Source organism: Sander vitreus, chromosome 17, assembly GCF_031162955.1.
Source record: "Sander vitreus isolate 19-12246 chromosome 17, sanVit1, whole genome shotgun sequence".
Classification (NCBI taxonomy): domain Eukaryota; kingdom Metazoa; phylum Chordata; class Actinopteri; order Perciformes; family Percidae; genus Sander; species Sander vitreus.
Genome location: NC_135871.1, coordinates 17,200,173 through 17,220,235, shown reverse-complemented (window position 1 = coordinate 17,220,235; position 20,063 = coordinate 17,200,173). Strand labels below are relative to the sequence as shown.

The window sequence follows — 20,063 nt, the reverse complement described above, 5'->3', positions numbered from 1 at the left end:
TCACAGATGTGCAGAAGGGAGAGTGGATACCGGACGGCAGCCTCACTCGTGAGTCAGAGGCGTGCAAGAAACACACCAGCCAGCCTGGGTGAGGAGGGTAAGTAGGCGAGAAAGACACACAAAACTGACCTGGAAAGGACATCCTAGCTTTGTCATTACCTTTTTTTTTTTTTAAAGGCTTCACTTATAACTCATCACTTATTGCTTGGCATCATGAACTATGAGTTAAATCCGTAGGTTAAATCATGCACCTTTCAGGCAAACCAGAGTTTTTCTACTCTTCTGCTCTTCTCTTGTACTGCAGCGCCCCCCAGTGGCGTTGTAAGTAATGCATCCTTTCTATCGGATATTACGATTTAATTTAAACTAACGTGCTAGCTTGAAGTATTGTTTCCAATTCTATTCTTTGATAAGATATAATCATAACTAAAACACATGTATAATTAGGTCACAAAAAAAGTTGCTCCAGAAACTAAAAAATATTGTTGTTATTACCAAATTTACGCACGGAACTGTTCGGGCTGCTAGCGTTATGTTGGACGGAGGGCGATATTTTTTTTTTCCTACTATGGCCACGCGAAGACTCGCATTCACACTCTACTATTGGCTGCTATTGAAGGGCGGGTCTTGGCGTATAGGAAAAAAATGTGGCGGACGGAGGAGTTTAGGCGGTGGCAGCTGTCCAATACAATGCTATGGTCCAATGACAGTTAAGCTTGCTGCCTTCCCTCCCTCCCAAGGTAATGCTAACTTAACGTTACTACAGTGGACTTAAAAAAAGGGTTTATTCATTTGAACGTTCTGACGTGGAAAAGCAAAACGTTATATTCACTATAGTGGCAGTAACGTTAGTTAATAACTTACCGCTAACGTTAGTAACGGTAACGTTACTTTATCAGCATTTTATGCTATCTTAACTGTTTTTATTTCAGCTAACACGTTAACATAGGGTAACGTTGGTTAACATTATGTGGTGTAGCTTATTTTCTCTTGTGAATGTTACGTTAACGTTACTGGCTAACAAAACCAGCTTCCAAGCAAGTGTGAAAATAATGTTAACCTTATCTGTTGGGTAACTTTAAGTTGGCTAACCTAGCTAGCTAACGTCATTGTTACTTATTGGCTGTTCTGGAGCTTTCAATCAGATTCAGAAAATCACACGATCTTGAGATAGGCCTATTTCCTTTTCTCTCTTTTTTAGCACTGGGCCATGTAACGTTACGCTTAAAAGTTGAGAAACAGTTTTCTTTTTTTCTTTAAGTGCTTTAAAAATGATATTGGATTCACTTTTTTTCCCTGCTGCTGCATTTCCTAATGTCAACAACTAAAAGGAAAACAATCTTGGACCTATTCAGAATGTTTAGTTTTGAAAATTATATTTTCATGTAGGCTATATTCTGACAACTGTATTTTTTGTGTCAGTCCCTTGTAATATTTGTTAACAGGTGATTGAGATGGCGTCTTTGAAATATAAGGGTTCCCCCAGGAAAAAGCCCAACTCAGAGCTTGATGTGATTGTCAGCAGTCTAAGGAAGGAGAATGCCTATCTGAAGAAAACCCTGGTTGAGTTGTCTCGTCAACTTTCAGAACGTAATAAGCTCGTAGAGGTAAACTTAGTCAAACTACTCAGCCAAACAATCAGCTCTGTTTCTGTGATACTTAGCCAACATTGGTCAACTAGCCAAGATTACTCACACTGTACTGTAAATAATGTTGCCACTGAGAGCTGTGCTTTTTTTAATGCAGGGTATTGTAAAACAGCTCATTTTCAATGTCTTTTTGCAGAGATTCCTCTCTCTTGAAACTGTTAGGCTAGAGAGTTGTCAGCAGCTCACAGCCAAAGATGAGAAGGTTGCGTTGCTGTCAGAGCAGCTGAGTAAGAAAGAAAGGAAGCTGATGGACGTAGTGAGTATGAGGAGAAAGAGAAGCATATCCAGTTACTCCAGATAGATTGACGAACTCAAGAACAAGCTTGTGAGCATCTCACCTAGCTAGGTGTCAATATCTCGAGAACAAAGTTGCACAGAAGAAGGTATAGCATGGCTCGATTTTAATATAAGTGAGTGTAGTGTAGTGCTGAGGGAAGTTAAAACAAGCTATATGCCTTTATAAGCAGCAAAACCTTTTGAACACAATAACACAATATGTGTTTAGTTATGGAAATTACAACAAATGTTTTTTTGTACTTTTTCTAATAATAGTGCCTATTAACATCCTAGTGTTAGATGTTTAATGATAAATGTTGATGTTTTGTGTTACTTATAACATTAACGATGGTGCTGTCCTACTCAGGTGTCCCAGTAAGTCATGACAGGGAGCCAGCATGCACAGTACCAGCAACCTAAAACCAATCCAACATTTTTTAATTCTGCCAACATTTATTTGATTATTTACACCTGTGCTTTTCCTACTGTGACATGTCAAAAAGTCTTCTGTGAAAAAAGGCCTTCAAGGAAAGCCCCTCTTGCCTCTTACCAGTTTTACACCACTAGATGGCAGCAGTTGTTTATAAGTCTCACATTTAGAGGAGGAGTACTGTTCTCCATAAAAACACACTTCCTCATACAGAGCATACCATCACAGTGACTTTCTGGATATTGTAGGGGTCATAACACTTAAGAATGTGATGCTCTTAATCCCACTGTGCCTGTGTTTTGAGCCTTATTATGACGTCTTTTATTAAAGCAGCAGCGAGAGTTGGGTAAAATCAGTTGTTCATTCACATATGTGTCAGGCTGTACCATATTTTCCTTGTCAAATAGGACTCCAATTCAGATGAATGGGCCTCAGCCAACACCACAATAGAGCTCCAAAATCACCTCAGTCATGTAAGTGCTGTTTGGTGGCCACATATTTGTGGAAAGTCTCTTCTGTTCGCTGTTTCAGTTACGCCTGATTCTCCTTTCTGTGTTTCTGGTTACTTCTAACTTTGTATACTCTATGTGTGCATTTGTTTCTCAGTGAGGATGTGTGCCAGTGTACAGTATACAGTTCTTGCCAAGTGTTTTTGCTTTGGAGCCATCCCCCTGGCTCAACTCTCGTTCTGTCTTTCTCTGTTTTGTGCTTCTCATTCCTTTATTTCAATCCCCCCGAGGCCTTGGAGAAGAACAAGCAGTGGCTGGAATATGACCAGCAGAGAGAGGCCTATGTGAGGGCAACTCTGGCCAGAATGTTATGGCTGGAGAAGGAGCTGAACAAAGCCAATCCGGCCCGCTCACAGCAGCACAATGAGGACCATTCAGATGGTGAGCCAGAGGGACAGTGGGCAGTGGGCACTCACCACTGGGGCAACAAGGGGCAACAGACTGTCACAACAAGGTTTTTAAGATGTCAAGATTGCCCTTGCTTAGCCCACTATTACAGAATATGTGGCTTGCAATGCATTGGCAATAACATGTATTACTACATGGTGCATGTGTAGGGCTGTATCTGACATTTTAATTGTGCATTTTCATCGTCTGCGTATCTACATTACAGTGAGGGAGCAAATAAGCCAGATGCAGGAGCACTATGAAAGACTCTTACAGATAGCCAAAGACGAGCTGGAGGTGCTCAGGGAGCAGCTCGACATGGCCCACCAGAACCTGAAAATCACCCAAAACTGGTATAAAGAAAATGAAGAATATGGTGTAGCTTAAAGTTAGTAGTCAGCTACATGACAGACTGTTTGATGTGTAGGTGCAAGGAAAGGGAGAGCAAGGTGGAAGAGCTCAAGCAGCAGCTGCAGACTGAAAATATGAGCATAAAAAGTGCACCAGAAGATCATCATCGCTCTGAGGATGAAGAGCAATGGCTGACCGCTGAGACCGAAGACCTCCAATGCAGACTGGATGAGGAGAAGCGCAGGTCAGCTAACTTAAAGCAGCAGGTACGTCTTCATTGAACTATTCATTTAATAAGTAAGAAAAATAAAATTATCCTACGAGTGGAAAAAAGCCACCAAATAAATAAAAAAAACCTCTTCTCAGTTGACTTTCTTTCAGAAGTGTTTGGGAAATTGTCACAATGAAGACCAGGAAAAGATTGCAGATATGGAGCGACAGGTTTGAAAGTATTAATCATCTCAGTTTGGTCCCCTGTCCTTGAATAAATCCTTAGTATTAACTAAAAATGAAAATGATTTTGTTAATACATTCACTCTCAATAACACAGATTAATTACACTTTAAGAAGGAATCATTGGCTCGTGTCATCAGTCTGTCCTTTGGAATTCTAAGCCTCACTCATCCACAGGAGTGGGCATGTCATACTTTCTTACCTCTTTGCTTTCCTTCTAAAGGGAACATATCTGTCCTTACATAAGCAAAGGACATACTGTAATTCTTTGTATTTGAAAATATTCCCACAGTTATTTATATACTATATTGTATTCTCAATTGTAATGCAAACTTTTTAAATTTTAGATCAAGATTTATTCACAAGACCTTGAGGATGAGAAACAGGATTGTTTGTATTTAAAGAAGCAAATGGTCAGAGTCCTGAAGAAACTGCAGAAATCCAAAGACCATGTGACAAAACTGTCAAAGGTTGGCATGAATAGTGTAACATTTAGTGCTGGACCTTGAAGCTGCATTAAAAGATTTATTTATTTATTTATTTGGGGGGGAAGCAGAATTGGGTCAGCATAATAACCTAAAAAAGATCGATAAGAGCAAGTAAGTAAGTAAGCCGGAAAACCAAAACAATAATCCAAAACAAAAGGCCCGGTAAAGCTTAGAGAACTTGCAAAGTTGGCTGATACATTTCTATGGCTCTATAATTAACTTTTTTGACATTACGCATACTGTAGTCATTTGATCCATATTTAATAAACAAATAAATATTGATTAGTGCAGCTTTAAGTTTTGTTGGTCAAAAATAATAGAACTATTTAATCCAGAGTCTTATTTGTCATAACTGATCGATGGCTGTATTAATATTAGAGAGATCAGCAGGATGGCAACTCATGTGAAGCAGCACACACACCCTCCCTGTGCTCCAGAGACAGCCTTACATGCTCCCCTCCCAAGAGCTTGCTGAATGAAAGCTTCCTGGAGTGTCCCAGCTGCCGGGCCGAGTTTTCTGCCTCTCAATACAGAGAACTGTTGATCCACGTAGATGTCTGTTTTGACTGAGCTGAGCTGAGCTGAGAACTTCTTCAATTCTGTACTTTCTGTCACATGGATTGTTTTTTAACCTATACTGTGTAACCAGAGGTACAAGTTATTGTAATAAACTACGTGTTGAGTTGCTGATGTTGTGCTTCTTAGTATTTTGAATGAACCCGCAAAGCTTCAGTTAGCTAGTGGCTCTGCAGATATTCAGGGTCCCTTGAGGATAGATTCTAGTGACTTTGGTGGTCCAGGCTAATTTGCAATGGTGAACCTGGTAAATGTGTCCTGCTAAACATCAGCATCCTAGTCTTGTGTTTAAGTGCAGTATTTAAAAAATAAAATAAAAAAGAATAGTTATGTGTGATACTTTGTGAAATGATGCGACTGTAGGTCCTTGACCCCTCCCACATTGTTCAAACATCTATGTTCAAACCAGATGAATAGCTCAAAACCGCTTGTCAGTTAATCCCTTGCCTGTGCTATTTCAGGATGTGGATTAGTATTTCTAGCCCACAATATGGGGAGACAGGTCTGTGCAGTGACAGTGGGCTTTGAAAGGGAATGTTCCACCAAGAGTTAACCTACTGTAAGATAACTGCTTTAAAAAAAAAAAAAAGATACTAATATGGTTTAGACACCTCCATACTTGCTGTGCCTTTTAGAAACTTCATACATACGTCTTTATGGAAATATAAGCTTAGCCTGTCAGACATAAAGCCAAGTGGGTGTTTCTCTTGCGTACTTGAAGATGATGACAAAATACTGTGTTAACTAGTTTGTAAAACAAATATTTCTTAGGTAAATCTCTCCTCTTCCTAAACATGTTTAAACCTGTCCCTGTTGGGGTTGCCCAAGATGAAAAGCCTATTTTCAGGAGCCACTGATCAGTTAATGTATCTCTACTTACGAGGTGATTACTGTATAACAACTCAATTGATTGATGATTGGATTAACGCTCCTCAGGCAAATCGTGGCAATCGCAGTCAGCAACTAACTGTAGTGTGTTGTAGAGTTATTCCTAAAGAGGTGATGCACAGTCTGGAGGTCTAACTGTGTTTGATATTGTTTGAAAAGTGTAAAGAATTTGCTGTGAAGAAGAGTTTGCAAAACAAATGTGGCATTGAAGTAGGGCTGAACGATTAATTGCGTTTGCGATAATATCGCGATATGTTAAGACGCGATTTCACGTGACTCGCAAGAGCAAAATAAATCAGTCTGCACCCGCAGAGAAAGTTAGCACTTAGCATCAATTTAGCACGCTAACGCTACGCCGTACCTTGAGCAGATTTCTGTCATTCAAACAACTCTGAGTTGTAATTTAAAACTTTTACAACCATTTTAATAAAATGAAGGGTTTTATTCGGGCTCGAGTCCATACATGCAGTTTTTGGATACAGGCACGCATAACTGAAGGCTCGGTTAGCAACGATTAGCTCTGATTAGCGGTTAGCTCCAGTTAGCTAGCTCCGTTATAAAGCTATGGAGTGGAGGAGACTGCCACGGGGAGGGGTAACAACCAGACTCTGATAAATGACGTTCGGGGAGCTTTCACAGCAGCGTGGCTGCGTTGTTTCAACTGTTTTATTAGTACAGTTAATCCCACGGCAAGACCAGCAGGCGCATGCTACTACTAACGTAACGATAGCCTCTCTGAGTGTGAGTGCAATGTTGACGCTGTCATGCACGCGGCACGCAACTTTAATGAGGGGAGGGGGGGCTGGAGGCAGCTCCTCTGTGTGCGCTGTAAAAATTTTTTTTTACTTATTTAACTGTCTAGTAAAGTTCAAAGACAGTGTTTAAAAAGTGCAATCCACATGTTTACATATGTTAATTACAGTAAATGATAATTAAATGTAAATACTACTAAGTGTGGTAAAGCCACATATTTGTTTTTATATTTCTGCAATCTGCACTTTAGTTTGTGTGATTTGTTTCTGACTTTCATATGAATGTTTACACCAGGCTTGGTCAGTGCTCAATATACTACTGTGACTGAAGTAGTTAAATAAAAGATGTCATTCATATAAATTCATGCATCACCTAAGTTCATCATCACATACAGGCCTGGCCTCCAGAAAGAATCTATCTAATCTTGTATTGTTCATACTATACAATGATTTATTGCTTGTCTTTCTTGAATAATACAGAAGACAAAGAGCTTAAAAAATAATCGCATATTGAATTGCAATCGCAATATTTTTGAAAAAAATGATGTTTAACTACACAGCACAAAGAACATTTTGTAATGTTTGACTTCCCTTCATGTAGCACGTAGAGCAAACAGCATTATAGAGTCTAGGCACCTCCCTCCATCCCACTCTTATCACTTTATGCCTTATCAGCTGCTTTTCCCCGTTCACATCTCTGGCAGTCTCCAGGTGTGAAATCAGTAAGCATCCAGGATCTAGACACACGTTTCTCAGCCTATATGGATTTTAACCCTCACAGTCACTTTTTCCATTTAAGAAACTTCACTTATTTTTCCTTCTTTTCTGAGGCGCACTACTCAGATCATGTTGCCACCACTGTTGTCGAGACCCTGGCTATCACCGCTGTCTTCCTGGTCTCCGTGGCATCAAATGCGGGAGCTGCAGCCCTGGTAACCTGGGAACGCAGACTGCTGGCCAACAAGACCATCCTGACCCTCAACTTGTTTGTGGCCGACCTGCTGTTTGTCAGCATGATCCCACTGATTGTGGCAGTGCGGTGGACTGGGTCCTGGATGCTGGGGTTTATGGCCTGTCGCACTGTGCTGTATGTCATCTGTATGAGCGGCTGTGCCACCATCACCACCCTGGCCTCCATCAGTGTGGAAAGGGTCCACGCCATCATTCGGCTGCAAGCTGTACCCATTTTAAACCACAGGGTGGTGATTGCCACCCTCTTCTTCATCTGGGCCTTTTCTGCACTCACCTCCATACCCCTCAGTCTGTTCTTCACTGTGATGGAAGTGGATTTCCCTGAGCAGGTATGGATGGCTTGATGGATGGACGAAAGGAAACCTCAGTGTCCCTGCCATGAATGTGCTTTTGTTTATTTTCATGTCTTTTCCACAGAAACGTGTACACATTTGTACTCTCAGGTGGCCCGACACAACTGCAGAGATTGTGTGGAACGTGGCCTTCACTGCCCTGTGCTTCCTTCTTCCAGGATTCATAATTGTGGTCAGTTACATCAAAATATTACAGGTGGGTTTTTTGTGCTCTTTGGCAAAGATGTCAGGAAGTGAAGAAAGGCACTGTTTAAAAGACAGTTGAGTTTTGTAGGCTCAGGGGATCCCAGAACATTTGGATAGCTGACATTTTTCTGTAATTTTCTTACTTTTAACAAATCCACAATGAGTTAGTCCATCTATCTATATTTAATCTATATTTAATGTCCATCCCACCCTGCCTGTGTCACTCTAAAACATTTTTAGGAAATAGCAAACGTTAACCAAACAGGAGTAATCCTTCATCTTTGTGGGGGGGCTTTGCACTATCAACTGTCAATATTACATTGGGCAACCAGTTCTACTAATGTGGGCATTGAAGTGATACAGATGATAGGAAATGAAGCCACAAATTGAGTTTAGCTGTAAGAAGACTTTACGGATGTTTGAGACACATTGAAGACAAACATAAAGGACATCATGTGTAAACCCATAGTATCAATTAGGTTACATCTCTTTTCTCCACATTATATAATGTCACAAAGTGTAGAATGCCAGTCTGTTGTAATATTTTTTTATTTGTATTACAGATTGCTAAAAGATGTAGGCTAGGGCTCCGAGACAGCCAGCCAATTAGAGACTCTCTTGTGTCCCGCCAGGATATGAAGCTCTTCCGTACAATTCTGGTCCTTGTGCTCTCTTTCTTAATCATGTGGAGCCCTATTTTCATCATCTTCTTCCTCATCCTGGCCAGGAACTTCCTGGATCACCTAGATTTGTCCTCTACCATGTTCTTCTGGGTGGTAACGTTCACACTGGCCAACTCAGCCCTCAATCCCATCCTTTACTCAGTCTGCCAGTTCAAGAATGGCTGGCGCAGGTTCTGCTGTGGCTCTGTTATAGTACCACTGAGAAAAAGACCTCACAGCAGTGGTCAAGTGCAAGGGATACATTCATGATTATCATGATTGTTTTGTCAAATAGAGGATTCAAACTTACATAAAGCATTCAGCACATGGTCCACACCTCCGATGACATTTGATATACTGTACCTGTCATGTAAGATACAATGCTCGCTCATAAGTGAAATTATTACATTTAAATACAGAAATTATTTCATACTAATATAAGATTGAAACACATTTGAAAGAGCAAACACTGTAAATATAGGTAATTTTATAATAAAGCATTGCTTTTTTGTGATTTTTTTGTCATTTCTTTTAATTTTACAAAAATGTATCTTACTTTGAAATCCCAAATAATACATGTGGTGTGCACTAATACAGCACAGATTATTATTAGATGAAGTCATATTTAGTTTTTTATAATAATCTGTTCTATAAAAATATTGATTAGTGTTTTGTTTCTTGAACTGCCATAACCAATTAATTGACTAATATAAAGTCCATTAATTTGAAGTATTATTGTGCAACAAATTTGGAGCACCTCATAGAAAAGACTATTTTTTAGTCATGCCATTTCCTTTTTGTCATCTGGTGTGGGAGTATGTGTCTTGTAACCAGATCATAATAACGAATGGCAGTTTGCCTGCCAACAAGAATAACTAAACTCAAACCAACAGTTTACAATCCCACTTAATCCTATCAATGGTTAAATGTAGCTGCAATAGGTGTTTTGGTGTGATCTTTGACTCCACCCTCTCCCTTGAGCCCCACATCCATCATGTCATTAAAACCTCCTTCTTTCACCTCCGCAACATCGCCAAAATCAGACCCTCTCTCACACCCACCGCTGCTGAAAGACTCATTCACGCCTTCATCTCCTCCCGACTGGACTACTGCAACTCACTTCTACTCGGCATCAGCTCCACCAACATCAACCGACTCCAACTGGTCCAGAACTCAGCCGCCCGACTCATCACCCGCTCCAAATCCTGGCACCACATCACTCCAGTCCTAAAACAACTCCACTGGCTTCCTATCTCCCACCAGGTCATCTACAAAATCCTGGTCCTCACCTACAAAGCCCTCCACCATCTGGCCCCCTCATACCTCACTGACCTCCTCTCCCCGTACCAACCCTCACGGTCCCTCAGATCCACCTCAGCTGGTCTCCTCTGCATCCAAAAGTCCAACCTCCGCAGGGACAGAGCATTCTCCAGGGCAGCTCCCAGGCTCTGGAACTCCCTCCCCCAAGAGATCCGCACCTCTGAGTCCCTCACCATCTTCCAGTCTCGCCTCAAGACCCATCTCTTCACCACTGCCTATCCCTAGCCTCACGCCCCTCCCCTTTTAATCTGTGCCTGAATCTTGTTTTGTTTTGTTTGTTTGTCTCTATTATCTATACCCTGTAAAGCGACTTTGAGTTCATGAAAAGCGCTATATAAATTCAATTTATTATTATTATTATTATTATTATTATTATTATTATTATAGTAGAACTGGCCAAGGAAAGCCAGGCCGACGGAATAAACACTCAATTCTTTCTGGAGGAGTGCCTGTAGATGAATTCTGATGTTAGAATCAGCTGTCAGTATGATCAGCTGTAGAGCAGTGATATAATTACATTACCTCTGTGGCTGCTTCCTAGGGCTGTGCAATTAATCGAAATGTAATCGTGATTATGATTTCGGCTCCCAATGATCACAAAAACAGAATAACTTTACAAAAACAATTATTTAGCTCATTACGTTTTGCAAGTAAACTGAAAAAATAAAGTTTAAATAGGAAAAGTATTAAAGCAAATTTCACAGTGCCCTCTTCTACAGTGCAAGTGTCTCCGCTAACATTACTTGTGATAGGATTGGCCACCTGAAGTGGCTGGATTTAGGAGTTAAGATAGCTCAGGGGCTTTATGACCCTTGCATGACTGTCGTTAGTTCCCCAGGGATCCCCTTACCCAGTAAGCCACTCACTACCTTCTGTTACTGAGGAGACGTTTGGAGCTGTGTCCACATAATATTTTTGGAAATGTCTCAGTAGGGTCTGCGCTGCCACATCTTCTGAAGGCCACCTTTACTGCTCTGCTGTACCCATCTGAGAGGAGCAGCTTTGTGCAGCTGAAGAAGGGATCGTTCATTCAAATTTGGACAACATGGCAGACAAAGACACTGTAGAGAAGTTCCTTGACAACAACCCACAGTTTGCTAAGGAGTACTATGACAAGAAAGTCAAGGCAGATGTGATCACTGCTGCCTTCAACAACCAGGTCCAGGTCAAAGACCCAGCCTCTTACAATGATGTCAACACCATCCAGGAGGCTGAGTTCATATTCAATATCATAAAGGGGATGCAAGGCAACACCCCGATGGAAAAAGCCCTGCATACAATTCTCCAGAGGATTGCTCTGCTGGTCCAGGCCGATCGCTGCAGCTACTTTGGCTACAGGGCACGTAACGGAAGTCCTGAGCTGACCACGGTCCTCTTCGACGTGTCACACAGTTCTCCATTTGAAAAGAATTTAGTGGATCCCAATGCAGAGATTGTTTTTCCCACCGACATGGGAATTGTTGGATGGACGGCACATTCCAAGAAGCCTCAGAACATTGCTGATGTTAAGAAGGTGAGCTAATGAAAACAAACCAATACTATGGTAGAGGGAAAAACCAAACAAAAAAACAATTGGGCTTGGAACAAACAGACTAAACCAGGCCGTATTATGGATGAGACATCTGAGGAAACATACAGTAGATACATCTTGTAATTCTGTTTTATTAAACTCCAAAGACTCGTGGACGATGTTATCGCTGGAGAGATACTGTGCAGTTCAAACTGCACTAAAACTGTGTAGCTACAATATAAACTAGAATGACTTATTAAACTGCATAGAGCAGGGGTCTTCAACGTTTTTAAGCCAAGGACCTCTTAGCTGAAAGTGAGACTGAGCAGGGACCCCCTACTACATATATATATATATATATATAGATATATATATATATATATATATATATATATATATATATATATATATATATATATGTATAACATGATGAAGTTGCATAATACACTGGGACTACAAGTATGTGTAGGGCGGCCTGAAGCCTTCATTTTTTTGCATAGAATACTAAGCTGTTAAAATAGCTTAGTAATTGTAATAATTGGCATGATTTTATATGTATCTGTGGGTGGCTAGTGACAACCTTACCTATAGGTAAGTCTATCATAAGTGGGGATTTATATTTGCTAATATGTTGGATTCATTTTAGGACTTTCACATTTTTGAAAACTGTAACAATAATTTGAAGGCCCCCCCTGCATTGACTCTGAGGACCCCCTAGGGGTCCCACACCCCCTGTTGAAGATCCCTGGGAGAACAATTACAATTAATTGTTGTCAGCTTTATTTATATTTTCTGTAGTGCGTCTCACATTTTCATGCTGATTTGTAACTTAGTAGTATACTGTAATAGCATTCATGTGTGTTTATCTGTAATGTTCTTTTACATTTATCTTGTGGTCAGTGTGTTGGCACACACCTTTTAACTGCTCTCCTGTTATTTTCAGGACTCTCATTTCAGTGACTTTGTGGATAAACTGACCAAATATACCACGAAATGCATGATTACTGCTCCCATTATGTGTGAGAAGGAACCCATTGGTGTTATATTGGCACTCAACAAACAAGGTGCTGATGAATTTTCAAAGCGTGATCAGGAGGTGAGTGGACAGGATGTTCAAAAATATAAGAGGGTATTTATTATACTGACTGCACTTAGTTGGGCTGAGAAACTGAAAGTATGTTGTTAAGGCTGCAGGGTTTTACCTCCTGTAGTAGGCAGATTAATCCAGTAGAAGGGTCTCAATACTCTTCTAATTTTAGCCCACCAGCTTTTCTGTCTCTGACTTGGATATTTAAAGGCTTGACTCTGTGCTTTGGGTCACCGTTATGACAGCTCAATTTATAATCCATTTTGGAAGGCAAAGCTTAGACTTTTTTTTCTTTCTTGTCTTGTTCCCATACCTATTTGTGAATTTAGAGGTCATCCATGTGAAAATCTGTTGGAGAAAAGGACTGTAATCTGTTTTCATTAAGTAACATTGAAAGGGAACATGTCATTCATAAACCAATATTATTCTTTCCTCTTTCATTACAGCTCTTTAATAAATATGTGAACTTTGCTGCTGTGGTTGCTCTCCAAGCCCACACTTCGTGCATGTGGGATATAGAGTCCAGGAGAAGCCAGGTAAAAATACACAGTAATGAATCTACTTGTCCGGTCTGAAAATATTTTCACATTTAATAAATAGAATGACAAATAGTTAATAATAATCAAAGGTTCCTGTGCATATTCTAAGCAGTGATACTTTTCTTTGCCATAGGTGTTGCTGTGGTCAGCCAGCAAAGTATTTGAAGAGCTGACGGATATTGAGAGGCAGTTTCACAAAGCCTTGTACACAGTGAGGACATATATCAAGTGTGAGAGATACTCTGTGGGACTCCTGGACATGACCAAAGAAAAGGTGCGTACTGGAAAGTCAGAAAAAGCTTTAATTCATTGAATTAATAATGCAGTATATTGAAACATGATTTTGGTCTTTTCTCCACCAGGAATTCTTCGATGAGTGGCCAATCAAACTAGGAGAACAGGAGCCATACAAAGGCCCCAAGACACCTGATGGGAGAGTAAGTCCAACACTGGGTTTGTTATTGTCACATCATTGTTATTCACCAATTGGTGAAGATTTTGATAAATATATTTAAAAAAAAACACTCTTTTATGTTTAAAACATTCAGGAAATCAACTTCTACAAGCTTATTGACTACTTGCTGGAAGATAAAGAGGAGATTAAAGTTATCCCGTAAGTATCCTGATGCACTGTAGCAACAGTGTTATACGGCTTCATTTGCATATTTTGAGGTTAGTTGATAGTCTAATAAGAAGACACGCAGTTACTCATCCTCCCTGAACTCACAGCGGCCCTCCTGCCGACCACTGGGCTCTGGCCAGCGGACTCCCAACATATGTGGCTGAAAATGGATTTGTAAGTTTCACTTTTGCCCCTTTTTTTATGCAAACCCTGCAGTAGTTAAACAATCAGTTTTATTGATCTGCTAATCTCCAAACACATGTGATGACTTCTCTTAGATCTGCAACATGATGAATGCTGGAGCAGATGACTACTTCACATTTCAGGTGAAACACTCTTCGCTGACTTGCTGACATTTAATCAAATTCATTTTTATTTCTTTTTTTTACAACACAACTGATCACTAAAATAATCTGAATATTCTATTTGATTCTATTTGACAGAAAGAAGCGGTGGATGAGACTGGATGGAAGATTAAGAACGTCCTGTCCCTCCCCATCGTCAACAAAAAGGAAGAAATTGTTGGTGTTGCCACTTTTTACAATAGAAGTGATGGCAAACCATTTGATGAGAATGATGAACAAATTACAGAAGTACGGAAAATGATCTGTCTTCAGTAGCTCTTTATTTTATCTTGTTTTACTGTTAAGGCCTCCCGATATTATATTTTTCTAATGCTGTTATAATACACTCCAACTTACTTAATTCCATTTCTTACTACTGTAATATATGGTAACATAAGTTTTGTATTTGTCCATGTCAATAGGCTCTAACCCAGTTCCTTGGCTGGTCCACTCTGAATAGCGACACATACGACAAACTGAACAGGACAGAGTGGAAGAAAGATATTGCACAGGAAATTCTCATGTACCAGACAACAGCCACACTAAATGACGTGCAGACCATTTTGGTAGGCTGCTGCCACACTCGATTTATATAATTCAACCAGACTGTAAAAAAGATTAATAGAATGAGCTCCCTTTAAACTACCTTTTCCACACAGAACACCCAAGACAAGTTTGGCTCTGCACCAGAGGACTGTGACCAGAAGGAGATGTACAAACTGTTGGTAAGCACAGTGTGTTATATGTGTGGAGTGCAATACTCCACATAAACTCAGTTTGTTTGTGATGGCTTACTGACTGTTTGTTTCCAATGCGCAGAGAGGCAACATCCCTGACGCCAAGAAGGTGGAGCTGCATGAGTTTCGCTTTAGTGATTTCCCCTTGTCAGAGTTGGAACTAATCAAATGTGGCATCCGCTGCTTCTTTGAGCTGGGAGTGGTAGAGAAGTTCAAAGTCCCAGCTGAGGTACAGTATACAGTAGTCAGGAAATATGCCTGTATTCACTACACCCCCCACTCTCTGAGTGTAAAGAGATTTTATTCTCAATCATTTTTGATTGTATATTTTGCAAGGCTGACTTTGGCTTATCTCAATTGCTCTATAACCTTAAAAGACATTTATATGTGATCTGAGTTAAAGATTTTAACTGGATCTACTTTTTGAACCGGCAATGCAAATACAAAGATTCATTGCAGCTCTGTTTTGTTTTTTTTGCAGATCCTGACACGATGGATGTACACCGTTCGCAGGGGATACCGTGACATCACCTACCACAACTGGAGGCACGGCTTCAACGTTGGACAAACCATGTTCGCTCTGCTGCAAGTAAGTCAGATTTCTCATACTAATATTTTAGTTTTTTTTTTTTTTTCTTGTTCTACTGTTTGTTATAACACAGGATTGTCCTCTTTGTTCCTCATCAGACAGGCAAACTGAAGAAGTATTACTCCGATCTCGAGGCCTTTGCCATGGTAGCTGCCGGATTCTGCCACGATATTGACCACAGAGGAACCAACAATCTCTACCAGACAAAGTAAGATTTGTGTGTCATTTTTTAGGTGACATCAGTGACAAATTCATTGGTGAGAAACATGATCAAATCCAAACATTTGACTCATATGTTCTGGTGGACTCTTATAGGAGTTTATCCCCACTGGCAAAACTGCACACCTCCTCAATTATGGAGCGGCATCATCTTGAGTACAGTAAGACACTGATGGAGAATGAGGTGGGTCCTTATGTGTTTACATGAATGTTTTTAACAGTAGTTGTGGTTTGAAATAGTCACAAATTTGTTTGCAAATGTTTTTCACCCAGTAGCTTTTAGATTTAGGGACTCTTTGCTGCCGTCTAACCTCTTTTTCTGCTATCGTTCACAGAGCCTGAATATTTTCCAAAACCTTCAGAAGCGTCAGTTTGAGACGGTGCAGCATATGTTTGAAGTTTGCATAATTGCCACTGATCTTGCCCTTTACTTCAAGTAAGAAATATCAGGAGTTTAGTTCCATCTACGTATATAGTAACACTTGTAATACCTGATCATGATTTTCCATGGACTTTTGAAAAGATCTGACAGCTTTCTCATCTTTCAGGAAGAGAACAATGTTCCAAAAAATTGTTGAAGCTGTGGAGGGGATGCCAGAGGAGAAAGACAAGATCAACTACATCTCCAACAATGCAACCAGGAAGGAAATTATCATGTAAATGCAGAGTTTATCATGTGAAATAGCCATTTCTGTCATGTCATTTCTCTAGATTGTCTTGTGTTGATGCTCTAGTGTCATTCAAAACTGTTCTTCCATGGTGTCGTGTTTTCCACAGGGCAATGATGATGACAGCTTGTGACCTGTCAGCCATTACAAAGCCATGGGAGGTTCAGAGCAAGGTGTGTCCCCTTCTTCAGACTTGTAAAATGATTATGGGTGCTCATTCACCCATTTGGTCTTATGTTCTCCTGGTTCTGTGGTCTTAGGTCGCTCTAATGGTGGCAGCAGAATTTTGGGAGCAGGGAGACCTCGAAAGGACAGTCCTTGACCAGCAGCCTATTGTAAGAGCTTTAAACTATGGTTTGTGGTATGTTGCCTGCACTGTATATGTTGTCATAAAGTCATAACAATAATCATCTTCTCCCGCTTCGTCTTCTTTAGCCAATGATGGACAGAAATCATGCTGATCAGCTGCCTAAGATGCAGTGTGGTTTCATCGACTTTGTCTGCTCCTTTGTGTACAAGGTACCTAGATACAAATTAAAATATTTACATGATCAGTGTATATATATATATATTCCAATTCATTTTTCTTATGCAATCTGTATGTTTGTATCTGCATTTACAGATGTATTTGTATGTTTGCAGGAGTTTTCTCGCTTCCACACAGAGATTACCCCCATGTTCGATGGGCTGAATATCAACAGGGGCGAGTGGAGAGCTCTCGCAGATGTCTACGAGGCCAAGATGAAGGCTATTGAAGACGAGAAGAAAAGGCTGGAGGGTGAAGGTGAGCGCCGATGTTTACAATCCAAGGCGTTACCTCAATCCTCCTGCTCATTCAGCATTTGCATTGTCAATTGTCCTCTAACCGTCTTTCTCATTTGTTCCTTTTACAGGTCAAGATGGCGGGAATTCAAAGACATGCGTTATCTTCTAGACCTCCACTTTATGAATGTTTGTCTGGATGTGTATTTGTACAGTGTGTGTGTGTGCGCACAAGCATGTGTTCACAGGTGAGGGAATTCTAATGTGCAAAAATCCCTAAATGAATATTTTTATATATACTGTATATATCCTCTGATACAGGAAGCTGTTTTAGTTGGCACCAATCTTGAGCACATATAGTTTGTATGTAATACTATGAAAATGTTCTTGTACTAAAAGAAGTGAACTTCATCATTATAACTATTTATACTGAATATAATATAAGGATATTTAGCTCACTTTTTTTGCTTTGGACATGATATGAATAGAAATATTAGGCTGCAAATATGATGCAGTTATATCTGGATACTTTTGGTATATAAATACTACTATAAAATGCTTTTATTTTGTAGAGAAAGAGCTCACTAAACAAAAGTACTAGTTGCATTTTTTTAAGTGCAAGTAGTGCTTTCAAAATTTCAAGCATATGTCCCTGGCAAATGAGTGAGAGATGTAAGAAGATTTGACTGAATTGGATTTGGTTATAAGCCACCTCAAGTCCCTAGGCTTTTCTTTTTAAGCCCCCTGCTTACATAAAGTAAAAATACTGTCATCCTGCTCATAAGTCAGCATATGCAGAGTACATATGGCATTTACAGGACAGGAAGGTGTCATGTGAAAACACTCTGCACCATGTATAGGAGAAATGGCATTTAAGTGTGAACAACACATCAATTATAATGTGTTTAGATTTCTCAAAACACAGCTTGTGATTCTATGTTCTGATGCAAAAGTTTAACATAAGAACTTTGAATCTCAGAGAATGCAACCTTTGCAAAGAAAATTGACTAAAATGAATGTATAGCATTTAAATAAATACATAATTATATGTGCAATAGCATCATGAATTTCAAAAAAGTTTATTTTCAAATCATGCATCTTTTGTGCATTTAAATACATAATGGATACATACACACATTTAAAAATAGTCATGTTTTGCTTCATTTGAGCTGCATCATGGATGTAAAACCAATTGCCCCTCTCAGAACAAATAAGGTTCTATTTGACTAGAGTAATGTCAGGGTATATTAGCAGCAGCACATGGATAATTGAATAGAAAGAATTTCCTGATGGTGACTTACAACCTTATTGATTCCAACATGTGTACACTACGTCGTCTACTACTGAGATCTAGCTAAAGGGGGGCTTAGAAGAGCAGGACTGACCAAACAAACATCATTGTTTAATCAACTGCTAACAAGCTTACGAGAGACCTGTGTTACTGATTTGGAACTTGTTTCTGTTTTCAGCTATTCATTCATCAAATGTCAATGTATATCCTTATGAGCAAGAGGAATATGCATGTATTGTAACTAGACAAGTTGTGAATCCCGACACTAACTTTATTATCACTGTTTAAAAAGATACATGAAGAAGAAAATATATAATATCACCCCTTGTAGGCTGCAGTTTGCAAAGGTTTACATGGGGTTTAATGGCTGTTTAAAGTATGCAAACATAGTCATGCGTGTTGACCTTTGTCTGGATGCAGATGTTGTGGTGCATCCTATGAGAATATCCCTTTAAGATCCCCTGCAGGAAAAGATATCACTGCCTCATTTCTGCTTCTTACTACAACTGTAAAAATCTATTCAGAATATCAAAGTCAAAATGTTAAGAAAATGAGTACAAGATTACAATCAATTTTAACTCATACAACTTTAAATATTTTTCAGCACCTTCACCGTAACCCGACATTCACTTATTTAGTTATTAACGTTTTACGTTCAGCTCTCAGGCTGCTTAGAAAGAAAAAAAAAACATTTTACATATTTCTCTGCAGTGATGGTAAATTATTGTGTGGCAGATAGTTATTATATCATTTGAAAAAAAGATGTGTTTTCTTGTGTCGCTGTCATAAGTAATCATCCTCTTGATATGAGACTGACAGGTGACATGCAGGCTTCATATTTCATCCAGGAACCAGAGTGCATCTCAGTTTTCAAAGCCTGCAGTCACATCATGGGAGGTAAGCCAGCTTTGTGGACTGACATGATGCCTTAAGACAGCATCTAGGTCCAGAGGTCAAACAACAAAACAAGAGTATGCTCACATAATGTGCTGCTTTCGCTGGTGGTGAGGGTGAGGAAGAGGGTGGCCTCTTCTATTTTGAACCTTAATATGAATATGATTGTCAGATAATGATTGTTGTGAAAAATACTGAATGTTGATTCTAATTTACATCAATTTAGAACCGTATTAATAATGATCACAATAGCTAATTTAAGATTAACAATCATAGAGAGAAAATAAGAACGGAAAGATGCAATATAGAATTTTATTTATTTTAATTTTATAAATACCTTTAAAAAGCTGAGAGCTCATAAATCAGGACTCTACTGGCTCCTCATTTCCCTCTAGTGGGGATGTCAGACCATCAGGGAAGACAGTCACCCTGATTTTGCACCTGCAACAAGAAAGAATTGAATTTTTGCTTTGGAATGCACTTACTGTACATATAGTCATATATTTGTTTTTAGTTACAGAAAACCAATAACACATATATCAAAAGTCC

At 39.6% G+C, this 20,063-nt stretch overlaps 2 protein-coding genes across 2 annotated transcripts; both read left to right on the top strand.

The window, feature by feature from the left end:
• The first annotated feature begins 8 nt into the window (after positions 1 to 8).
• On the top strand, positions 9 to 17,501 carry LOC144532817 (cone cGMP-specific 3',5'-cyclic phosphodiesterase subunit alpha'-like). Its single transcript, XM_078273756.1, has 28 exons — positions 9 to 97; positions 1,446 to 1,607; positions 2,763 to 2,828; positions 3,095 to 3,245; positions 3,478 to 3,604; positions 3,679 to 3,868; positions 3,969 to 4,043; positions 12,706 to 12,858; positions 13,296 to 13,385; positions 13,522 to 13,662; positions 13,751 to 13,825; positions 13,937 to 14,001; positions 14,118 to 14,184; positions 14,289 to 14,336; positions 14,454 to 14,603; positions 14,777 to 14,920; positions 15,014 to 15,079; positions 15,174 to 15,320; positions 15,573 to 15,680; positions 15,779 to 15,888; positions 15,996 to 16,083; positions 16,235 to 16,335; positions 16,448 to 16,555; positions 16,677 to 16,740; positions 16,828 to 16,902; positions 17,003 to 17,086; positions 17,210 to 17,351; positions 17,461 to 17,501. Exons 2-28 carry the CDS (start codon positions 1,455 to 1,457, stop codon positions 17,499 to 17,501), a joined length of 2,829 nt encoding a protein of 942 aa, XP_078129882.1. The 5' UTR covers positions 9 to 97; positions 1,446 to 1,454.
• Positions 5,117 to 9,425, top strand: LOC144532016 (free fatty acid receptor 4-like). The gene is made up of 3 exons (XM_078272485.1): positions 5,117 to 8,060; positions 8,149 to 8,280; positions 8,834 to 9,425. Exons 1-3 carry the CDS (start codon positions 7,521 to 7,523, stop codon positions 9,200 to 9,202), a joined length of 1,041 nt encoding a protein of 346 aa, XP_078128611.1. The 5' UTR covers positions 5,117 to 7,520; the 3' UTR covers positions 9,203 to 9,425.
• Positions 17,502 to 20,063: the final 2,562 nt, after the last annotated feature.